We start from the raw sequence: 11,603 nt of genomic DNA on the forward strand, positions 1-11,603 counted from the left end.
AATAAATAATAATCGGTACTAATTACGGAAGCTACCGATTTACTAATTACTATTATCGATTCTATCGTACATCTCTAATACAGATTATACAAATTAAAAATAACAATTTTCGCTTTGTAATCCGCTGTTTCATGTACGAGAATATTAAAAAAAAATTACTGATTTAAATTAAATAGAAATTACTTAAGTTGTAGTAATGGTATGTATATAGTTTGTAAGCGCATTATATTTAAATTTCTAAATTTGAGATAGTTTTAATTTAAAAATTGATAATAGGGTCAAAATCAATCTGGAGGTGGCAGTGGTGGTGACAAGAAAGATGATAAAGACAAGAAGAAGAAATACGAGCCTCCGATTCCTACCAGGGTGGGCAAGAAGAAGCGTAAGGCTAAGGGACCAGACGCCGCTCTGAAACTGCCTCAAGTTACGCCACATACGCGCTGTAGATTGAAGTTATTGAAGCTTGAAAGAATAAAGGATTACCTACTTATGGAAGAAGAATTTATTCGTAATCAAGAGAGGCTTAAGCCACAAGAAGAGAAAATTGAAGAAGAACGATCCAAGGTACTAAAAAGTGAAAAATATTAAAAAAGTGCTTTAATAATCTTATACTATGCTTAAAATATAAAGTTTATCCAAAACCCTGAAATACAACATATTGTTTTTCTTTGTCTTTTACATCCTTTAATATGCACAGCCATTTACAGGTTGATGATCTCAGAGGAACACCAATGTCAGTGGGTACCCTGGAGGAGATCATTGATGATAACCATGCTATAGTGTCTACTTCAGTCGGCAGTGAACACTATGTCAGTATTTTGTCATTTGTTGACAAGGATCAACTGGAGCCTGGCTGCTCTGTTTTATTAAATCATAAGGTAAATCTTTATCACAACAATTAAAATATTTTTAACACTATCTTTAAATGAAGTAAAAGAATAGGTTGAAACAGTATTCATACTTTGGTGTTTTTTTCATTTAGATCTATACATCTTATAAGGCATTGTATAAACTTATTCCATCAAGTGAATCATATAACCTAAACCTTTCTATTCTATTCATCGTGTAATGAAAATATGAAACACTTTCCTGTGTAAGAATTTTATAATAGGACTGTCACACAATGTAGACCCTTAATACGCTTCAGCCTGTAATATCCCACTACTGGGCATAGGCCTCTTTCCCCATGTAGGAGAAGGATCAGAGCTTAATCCACCACGCTGCTCCAATGCGGGAACCTAAATAAAGATATTAAAATAAAATCTAAATATATATAACTAATTTTTCCTATATAATAGGTTCATGCAGTTGTCGGAGTCTTGGGTGATGACACTGATCCAATGGTGTCAGTGATGAAACTGGAGAAAGCTCCGCAAGAAACCTATGCTGATATTGGTGGACTGGATACACAGATACAGGAAATTAAGGTATTAATTGAGTTCACAGTACCAATGAGTTAGAATGCAATAATCATTTAAATTATGAAGCTATTGTATCCTTACAAGACTTATTAATGGTATAATGATGCAACAAAAGAGTAGCAGATGATGGAGTAAAGTGTTTCAGTAATTTTATTTCACACTTTTTACCCATTTATAACTGCAATTTGCTGTAAATTTAATAATAAAGAAAAAGATATTTTTTATTATAATAATAACTAGTCGTTTTGCCATAACACAAAATTTCAAATATTTTTCTCAATTTGATCGCAGCACCAACTGTTTAGACAAACTGAAATTAAAATAGAATAATATTTACTATTTGGTGCTGCGATGGTAGCGCAGTCTACCGGATCCAATGTAAAACATTCTAAAATTAACAACTACTTATAAATAAAAAATTAGTTAAATAAACATTTTCCAGTGGACCAAATTATGAATCTAAACCATCCTCAAATCCCCTTGAACTCACACAAAAAATTTCATCAAAATCGGTCCAGCTGTCTAAGAGGAGTTCAGTGACATACACACGCACACAAGAAATATATATATATATATATATATAAAGATATTATTATATTATACTCTTTATTGTACACAATAAACAAACGTAATACAAAAGTGATACATACAATGATAGATGTACAAAGGTGGTTTAGGGTATAGGACAGAGCATATAAAATGAGAAGTGGTAAGGAAGTATACAAAGAGTTGATAAAGAATTAGAATGGAGTTCACAGGAAATATGATATGAAAAAGTAAATATACATAATATACATACATATATACAAATATATACATCCTGCTAATAATTAGGCGTCCCACATGGGCCGAAATGCATCTAAACTGGCGTCCACCTCCTTTAGACGTCCGCTTATCGGACGCCACTTTTTTAATCGATGTCCCATTAGTCCTTTTGGCTCTAGCTACCTGTACAACAAAAATCGCCGGAAGGCAAAAAATCGTTGAGACATTTGCATTTGTATAACTAAAACTTCCGCGAAATTCCGCACCAACGGTGCAGCGCTAGTCTAGCGCGTATATCGACAGAGCGTCAGTGGCGTAGCGTAGTGGGGGCGGGGGGGGCGGCCCGCCCCGGGCGGCACTTTTTAGGGGGCGGCAAAATTGAACAACACTTAAATAATAAAAAAAAATTAGTAAATACTAGCGGCCCGGTACGTGCTTCGCTACGTATAAAGTGAAATAATAAAAAAAAAATTACATCAAATTCATTTATTAATACAAAAAAAAAATATTAATTGCTGGGCTATTTAAAAATTTAATCCAAAACATTTGGATAAACAGTAGTTTTTGTTTTTCCATTTTGAGAAGCAATAGTCGAAGACTTTTTCGTAGTCCACAAATGCCATACACAGCGGCTGATTATATTCTTGTCTTTTGTATAATCTATCGAACAGTATGGATGTGGTCTACAGTGCTGTAGTCATTTCGAAACCTCGCTGCTCTGGTAGTTGGAATTCGTCGAGTCTTCTGGCGAGACGATTCGTAACAACACTCGAAAACAGCTTATAGATATGGCTCAGAAGTGAGATCGATGTGTAATTCTTTGACAGAGACTTATCGCCTCTCTTAAAGAACAGCACCAAACACACTACTGGACCACACCTCCGACGTGGTACCTCGGTGGGTGACGGCGTGAAAGACTCTCGCCAAGACTTTTAGGGCAGGTCGCCCTACGGCTTTAAGTAGCTCAGTCGTAACTACGAGTAAGTCATCCCTATTCTGCTCAGTCAGAGTAGCAATCTCTCTCGTATTTGAGCAGTGGAGGTCTCGGCGTACAAGTTTTCGTATCTTCTTGGAAAGAGCCCTCTGTTCTGGCGAAGCTGCTTGAGCAGTGAGCAACTCGCGCCTCCGCCACATTAGATCCAAGGCTTCGGAAGAGAGTTGGACTGCTTTGTTGACTTCGTCGGCGGAAAGTGCCTACAACCTAGTGTACACACCGTCTTCACCATGTTGTCGGTCATCTCTTCCAGGTTGCCAGTAGTTTCCGAATCGAAACGGTTTTGGAGTTCCCATTGAAACTGCTCGGAGCCACATAGTAATTGGGGCAGCGTACGTCGGAGAGTAGATTTCACTAAGCGGGCCCGCTCTTTTCAGAGGTGCTCCGCAATAGTCGGTGGTTACTGCCAGTGTTAAACCAATTAACCAAGGAGACATCTCTGAGTATATGCCTTTTATCCGCTATGATGAATCTATTTCGTTCCTCGTCATAGTGTTGGGGCTTTGCCATGTACACCGCCTTTGGGGCTTCTTCTCAAAAAAATGAATTCATCAAGAGCCCCTCTGACGACTCGTAGTAGTTGACGAGCATCTGCCCCCTACGATTCCTGCGCCCCTACCCACGTGGTCCGATCCTCGATTCGTCGCGGTCTTGTATTCCCACTTTAGCGTTGAAGGCTCCCACAACAACGTTGTAGAAGGCCGAAGTAGTCCCATGCATGGCCCTAGTAATATCGTCATACAAGGCTTCGACTTCATTGTCAGATTGTGCTGAGGTCGGCGCATAGAGCTGTATCACTTCTAGGGAGTACCTGTCACTGAGTTTAAGTACAAGGTACGCTACCCGGGTCGACACATTGCTGACTTCCACAACGTTGTTAGTGAGAGTCTTGTGGACCAGAAAATCGACGCCACCTTGAGAAAGCCCATCACCTTCACGGAAGCAGAACAAGTCCCCTGAGTCCAGGATCATCGTGTCTTCGCCCTCTCTTCAAATTTCAGACAACCCCAGTATGCTTCACTTAAGTTTAAGTTTAAGACTCGGTTTTACTTCCAGTTCGGAAAGGTTGTGGTCCAGCCGTAACATGCCTCCATTATACGTAACCGGTACGTAGTACCTGTAGTTTTGAGTGGCAGCCTCCCGTATCCCGATGATCCTCAGCACCCTCCACCCCACCGTTACCGCGGCCGCTGCTGTAGCCGGGAATAGTGGGGCTACCGAGAACTGAGGGCCTAAAATTCTACCGCGAACTCATGAGGGTTTTTGGCCATAGTCACTACGCTGGGCAGGCGGGTTGGTGACCGCAGGGCTAGCTTTGTCGCACCGAAGACGCTGCTGCTCGTCTTCGGTTGTGTATTTAAAAAGCTAGCTGTAGGATGGCTATACCGCCATCGGTCGGCTTCGCTAGTTCCACAGTTGTATTGGAACTTTGCTATTTCATATTATTAACTAGCTGACCCGGCAAACGTTGTTTTGCCAATAAACTATCTACTATAATATAAGTGTGCGGGGATTTACTTATAAACGAAAGCGTTGTAGACAATGAAAGTATGCTTTAGTTAGTGCACAGAAAAATCAAAATAATACGTATAACAGTCACTACTACGATCGGTACACAAATAAAACCAAAAAAAAAACAATGGCCGAAAACAGTATAGTGAGTAAGACAGGAGACCGGCTTTATTCTCATCCCTACTCCGTGATGTTTGCTGGATGAGAGGTGACAACGTAATGTAGACATCTAGCGGGGATAACTGATCGATTGATAGCTATCGACCGGCGAAGGCAGGAGATCAAATTGAATTGAGAAAAAAAATCACAATTAAAGGAAATTATTAAAAATAATAAAAAATAAAAATTGCGATGGAAAAATAGGGCTTGATCGTAGAAAGGTTGAAAATTAAGAGTAATATAATTTTTTTTTTTATTCTAAGTCATGACAAAATAAATATAAAAATCCTGCCAAAAAAATTAAAGTTTATAATTAACAAATAAAATATAGGGGTTGATCGTAGAAGGTTGAAAATTTAGGGTTGTATGTATTTTTTACTGTTGTATCATAAAAAAATAAAAATATAAATAATTTATCTAAAAATAAAATAAAATAAAAAATTAGGGGTGGACTACCCCTAACATTTAGAGGGATGAAAAATAGATGTTGTTCGATTCTCAGACCTACCCAATATGCACACAAAATTTCATGAGAATCGGTCTAGCCGTTTCGGAGGAGTTTAACTACAAACACCGCGACACAAGAATTTTATATATTAGATTAATTTATTTATTTTACATTAAATAGTATGACTTAATAATGATCACTAATCTAATAAAATCTAATAAGTACTATTAATTATTTTGTATTGTTATTTAATTGATTGAAATTTTGATTTGGGCAAATTGAGATAAGGATTGATGAATTTTGCATGGAATTAAATAAAGCTTTATCATTATTATTATTATTGGAACTTTTCTATCCCTTAGTCGCCTCTTACGACACCCACGGGATGAAATGTGGTGGCTAAATTCTATATGTCGTAGCCACTCAGCTAAGTAAGTTTTAGTATACTTTAAATTGAAATACCTAAACCTACCTACGGGGGCGGCAAAATTTTCTTCCGCCCCGGGCGGCCGACAACCACGCTACGCCACTGCAGAGCGTATACTCTGCTAAAACTCTTCCGATACAACCGATTATTTGACGTCCTATTGCGACGTTGCCAAACTGACTGTATTTGAAGGTTTTGAAATATTCAATTAAGTCAAAACAAATCATTTAAAAACAGTTTGCCGAAGTTGCTACGCACGTGTCGCTGTTTATTTGATGCTCGGTTGCAAAATATTGCTTAAGTAGTAAAATAAAATAAAAGTACACTTAAAAGGAAAAACTGAGGCTATAACGAATTTACGAATTGAATTTACATATTAAACGGAAAAGTGACACTATTTTGTCATAAAAATAAAAATATTTCTATAAGTTAACTAGCTGACCCGGCAAACGTTGTCTTGCCGCTAAACGCTATTTTAAAATAGGGGTTGGTGGTAGAAGGGTGAAAACATAGGGTTGTATGTATTTTTCAACGCCAAATCATAATAAAATAAAAAATAAAATAATTTATCTAAAAATTAAAAATTAAATTTAGGGGTGGACTACCCTTAACATTTAGGGGGATGAAAAATAGATGTTGTTCGATTCTCATACCTACCCAATATGCACAAAAAATTTCATGAGAATCGGTCAAGCCGTTTCGGAGGAGTTTAACTACAAACTCCGCGACACGAGAATTTTATATATTAGATATACATTATCTATACGTTTTTGCATGAATATGGAAGCCAGGCTGGGTAGCAGTCTTTGAATCTGAAAAAACAAAGGTTCTGTTACATTTAATACATTTTTGCAATGATTTTTTATTTGGTTACTGAGCGCCCCTACTGAAAATTTGTGTTTTTTGTTTAGTGACGGTTTGGTCATGGACGTCGAATATGTAGTGGTTCGAATAGTAGGTATACAGATTTACGACGTCCGTATATAAGGTAAAGGCTACGCAATACGTAACACATATACGGACGTTAGTTTGACGCATACTGTTATTAAGGATACGAAGTTATTTGCAGCTGTTCTGGCTTTTGACCCAATCCAGGCTACACGCAATGCCGTCAAAAAACTTTGGGACACTTTTAGACAATGAAAGTTTTAGAATTGCTCTCGGTCTCCGGTTGGGAGCTCCACTGTGCTTTGAACACAGATCTCCGTGCGGAAAAGAGGTTGATTCTTTCGGACTACACGGCCTTTCCTGTAACAAGAGTTCGGGTAGGTTTTCCCGCTACGGTTCCCTAAACGATACCATAAAAAAGCTCTTGCCACCATCGACGTTCCTGCTCTTATCGAGCCTACTGGAATTAGTCGCAATGATGGCAAGAGACCTGATGGATTGACGTTGGTTCCCTGGGAAAGGGGACGGGCGCTTTTGTGGGACGCAACCTGCGTTGACACACTTGCTCCTTCTCATGTCAGGGAAACAGCCTTAAAAGCGGGAGCCACAGCGGAAAAAGCTGAAACGACTAAACGGCACAAGTATTCGTCATTAATTTCAAATTACATCTTTGTGCCATTTGCAGTCGAAACACTTGGACCTTGGAGTAGCAGTGCTAATTTTTTTTTTAAATGAGATAACTCCTCGCCTTATTGCCTCCACTGGTGACAAGAGGGCTGGTGCATTTTTTTGCCCAGAGAATCGGCATAGCGATTCAACGAGAAAATGCTGTCAACATTCTTGACACGATTCCACGCGGACATGATTTATACCAAAACTATCTGTAAATATTTAGTTCTTAAGTTGTGAATTGTAAATATGTATAATGTTTAATAAACTATTGTTATCCACTTAAAAAAAATTAGAAACCTACTTAAAAGATATACTTTATATTTTATAAGTAAATATTGTTTGACGACGTTTAAATTTGCCAGACGACGACTTAGGTAAATCATTTTAGTGAAATAGAGTTAAGTAGTTAGACTATTTAGTCTGTATAAAAAATATTTTAGCCGTGAGACATTTTTATATTGAAAATGATAATAATATGTTGTTTGTAAAAGCAGGCAGCACAACTATTTGTGGCTATAAAACTTAATTAACCTATAAGATTCGTCAGCGAAGAAGAAAAAATAATATCCTGGTATTCTTGGATGCCCAGTTACCCATGTTTTAAAATTACTTAAAATCCGTTTAGCTGTTTTGGCGTGATGAAGACACAACGACTTATACAAACATATAAAAAAATGTTCGATTCTGTAACCTGTATTCATAGACCGTATCACTTTTTTTAAATATCTTCAATGTACAGAAAGTATCCGTGGCAGGATAAGGGAACATTATTTATTATTATTCTTTGAAGGTTCGCAGGAAAGTGGACATAACCTGCGAACCGTCAAAGAATACTTATAACAAATGGACACAACGATAAATAATTATTTATTATATTATTATTCTGATGATGTACTATGTCGTCAATAATTAAAATGTTAAAAGCCTAAATAAAATATATGTTGCAACTCATTAAGAGAGCTTATTATAAGATGAAAAATTGGAGGTGTTCCTATGACCGTTACATGTTAAAATTTCAACGAGCGTAATAGAATTATTTCTTAAGTTAACGATAGATGATCACACCTACTAGAAAACTGGCAACGTCGCATTTCAGCTTACTTCTCACTCATTTCATCATTACTTATATAGGACGCTAAATAATCGGTGCATTAAGTGAGGCTATATGGATATATGGAGGAAGCAATAACATAAGTATCATGAAAGAGGTTCATAAATGGTTGGGCACAACTGTAAGCAGAATATTCTCAAAAAAGAAATTTAAAGAAATTGATATAACCCACGGAATTCAAAATGAAAAAAATAAGCAACATTCGCAGAAAAAACATATAAAATGTAAGCATAACTGAGGGACGTCGTAATAACGCAGTTTGTGCTTGACGCCAAAAATGTATCTGGATGTATTTATATATACATGTACAATATACACTACACATTACTTCATATACTATATATATATATATATACTACATAATATATTGCAGAGATACTAAATCATAACCACTACTTATTAGCTTGTCTAATCCAATGCATCAAAATTTCAAATTTTATGTCAAATTCCATTTGACCTAACAGACAAAAAGTTTTGTTAATATTTTAAAATGTAGATTCTAAATACTTCAATTATAATCATTTTATAATTTTCTAACAGGAATCAGTTGAACTACCTCTTACTCACCCAGAGTACTATGAAGAGATGGGTATCAAACCACCCAAAGGTGTGATATTGTATGGACCGCCCGGAACTGGCAAGACTTTGCTAGCAAAGGCCGTAGCTAATCAAACCTCTGCTACATTCCTCAGAGTTGTTGGGTCGGAACTGATCCAGAAATACTTGGTAAGACTATAACTTAAAAGAAAATGTTAGCAATCCAGAATCCAAATTAATATGCTTTAAACACTCATTTTATAAATCCTAATACATTATAATTTCACAGTATTAAAATGATATAAACATGTCAGTGTTAACACTTTAGTTTCTTATTGCAATTGAATTTTGAAACTTTCGATATTTCGGCATGTTTCAGACGCTATTCATAAAGTCAATTGCAGTAAATCCCATAGAAATAATAGTGTTAATAGTGACTGCTAAAGCTTAAAAACTTAATGTGGATATTAATTAAAAATATTTTTTCTTAAGGGCGATGGACCGAAATTGGTTCGTGAGCTATTCCGAGTTGCAGAAGAACATGCACCATCCATTGTTTTCATTGATGAAATTGATGCTGTTGGTACTAAACGGTAAGAAACAATACATTATTATATTAGATCTTCTTATCATTATTAGGTACATTTAAAAAGGTTCACATTTTATTTTCAGTTATGATTCCAATTCTGGTGGTGAAAGAGAAATTCAAAGAACTATGTTAGAATTACTAAACCAGTTAGATGGTTTTGACTCTCGAGGTGATGTTAAAGTAAGTGAAAGAAAGAGTTGTATTTTTTACTTCATGGATATTTATTGATTTTAAAATTTAACAATATTATACATTTTTACGATTCACACCTTAAAACAAACTAACTACTTAACTTTATTTACTGACTAGCTTCCCGCCCCGGCTTTGCATCGCTATTTGACAAAAAATTCCAATCCCTAATTTTTTTTTAAATAACTTCAAATTGAACTAACCCTGGCGGGCGACACCGGGCTCTTATATATTCAGACAGCTAGGCTCTAGGATATTCGAGAAAGTTTGAGAATATTTTCTTTCTCACACCTAGAAGGTTCTCGACATTATCGTCCGCCGTAACAATAGGTTCTGCAGCTGTAGTATACGTAGTAAAGGCGCGAAATTTAAAAACTTAATTAAAATGTTTTCAGAACTAATTTGAATAACTAAAATTATGGTGCATTAACTCCAAAATATAAGTTAGCCACTGTTGTATAAATACATAAAATTTAATAACTTTATTCTAGTAACAAATTTAATTTTAGACTTTATTCGAATTGGAATTTTAAATTTCGTGCCATTACTACACATGCTGCAATTGCTCGCAGCGCCTTTCGAAATGCAACCCAATTAATCGTTGTTCTGAATGAAGTTCTAATACTTGACAACAGATTGCGCCACTACACTTAATTTCCAAGTTGAAGGGTTGCAAAAGCCCTCATATCCTTAAAAACACGCCCTTTGGGTTAAAACGGGAACTTTCTTGTTCGAGGGGGGATAAAGGGCTATCACACTATATAAGTCCCTTTATGCCGCCGTGCTGGGACTCCTTTAGTAGTGTAGTAGTTACTTAGTTTTATTATACATAATGATAATGATTTATACTTTGTTATTACCATAAATACATTAAACATTTAAGTAAAGTGAATAAGAAATATGTATGGTAATATACATAACTATTGTAATAAATTATTATTTAATAATGTTAGGTAATCATGGCTACGAATAGAATTGAAACATTGGATCCTGCCCTCATTCGTCCGGGTCGTATTGATAGGAAGATTGAATTCCCTCTACCCGATGAGAAGACTAAGAGAAGGATTTTCACCATTCACACCTCAAGAATGACTCTAGCTGATGATGTTAATTTATCAGAACTTATTATGTCTAAGGATGACCTTTCTGGAGCTGATATTAAGGTAACATCTTTGGTTACTCAGGTCATGTTTAAATTGTTTTTATTATTTTTAATATATATCTTTGAACTTTTCAAAATAAACAGTTTCCATAGTACATCTGAGGATTAGCACTTAAGAATATAATTCTATTTTATAAGCATAGACAATTTTTTTTGTTTTTTATTTCAAAGTAATGTTTACATAAATTTGGTTTTTATTTTTAGGCTATTTGTACCGAGGCTGGTCTTATGGCACTTCGGGAGCGACGAATGAAAGTCACCAATGAAGACTTTAAGAAATCTAAAGAAAGTGTACTTTACAGAAAGAAAGAAGGCACTCCTGAAGGACTTTACCTTTAAAATGTACCGTGTCACTAAAATCTTGCTAAGGCTCACATCTGAATTAGAAATGTAAAATAAGTGATACAACAAATATTCTAGATATCAAAATGTTAATGTATTCCTTGAAATAAATTCATTTAAAATAAAATTGAATGTTTTATTTGTTCCATATAAAAAATAACATAATCAACAAAAGCAGATAATAAAGTGAATATGAAGCTCTCAAATTTTAAGAATCGTTCTACTCTATTATCTAATAAAAATTCTCGTGTCATGGTGTTAAACATTGAACTCCTCCGAAACGGCTCGACCGATTTTAATAAAATTTTGTGGGCATATCGGTTAGGTCTGAGAATCAGCCAACATCTATTTTTCATACCCCTAAGTTATAAGGGGGGAGGGGATTAA

At 35.8% G+C, this 11,603-nt stretch overlaps 1 protein-coding gene across 1 annotated transcript; it reads left to right on the forward strand.

Moving 5' to 3' along the window:
- Positions 1-92: 92 nt before the first annotated feature.
- On the forward strand, positions 93-11,343 carry LOC123662009 (26S proteasome regulatory subunit 4). Its single transcript, XM_045596906.1, has 9 exons — positions 93-199; positions 277-564; positions 708-878; positions 1,299-1,427; positions 8,938-9,123; positions 9,427-9,527; positions 9,607-9,703; positions 10,666-10,875; positions 11,079-11,343. The coding sequence occupies exons 1-9, from the start codon at positions 197-199 to the stop codon at positions 11,211-11,213; spliced, it is 1,320 nt and encodes a 439-aa protein (XP_045452862.1). The 5' UTR covers positions 93-196; the 3' UTR covers positions 11,214-11,343.
- Positions 11,344-11,603: the final 260 nt, after the last annotated feature.

Source organism: Melitaea cinxia, chromosome 18 (assembly GCF_905220565.1).
Source record: "Melitaea cinxia chromosome 18, ilMelCinx1.1, whole genome shotgun sequence".
Taxonomy (NCBI): Eukaryota; Metazoa; Arthropoda; class Insecta; order Lepidoptera; family Nymphalidae; genus Melitaea; species Melitaea cinxia.

Excerpts from the sequence above, each read along its gene's own strand:
- LOC123662009 (XM_045596906.1), top strand. Across the intron at positions 879-1,298 it reads CTGTTTTATTAAATCATAAG|GTTCATGCAGTTGTCGGAGT; the intron begins GTAAATCTTTAT and ends CCTATATAATAG. Across the intron at positions 9,124-9,426 it reads AACTGATCCAGAAATACTTG|GGCGATGGACCGAAATTGGT; the intron begins GTAAGACTATAA and ends TTTTTTCTTAAG.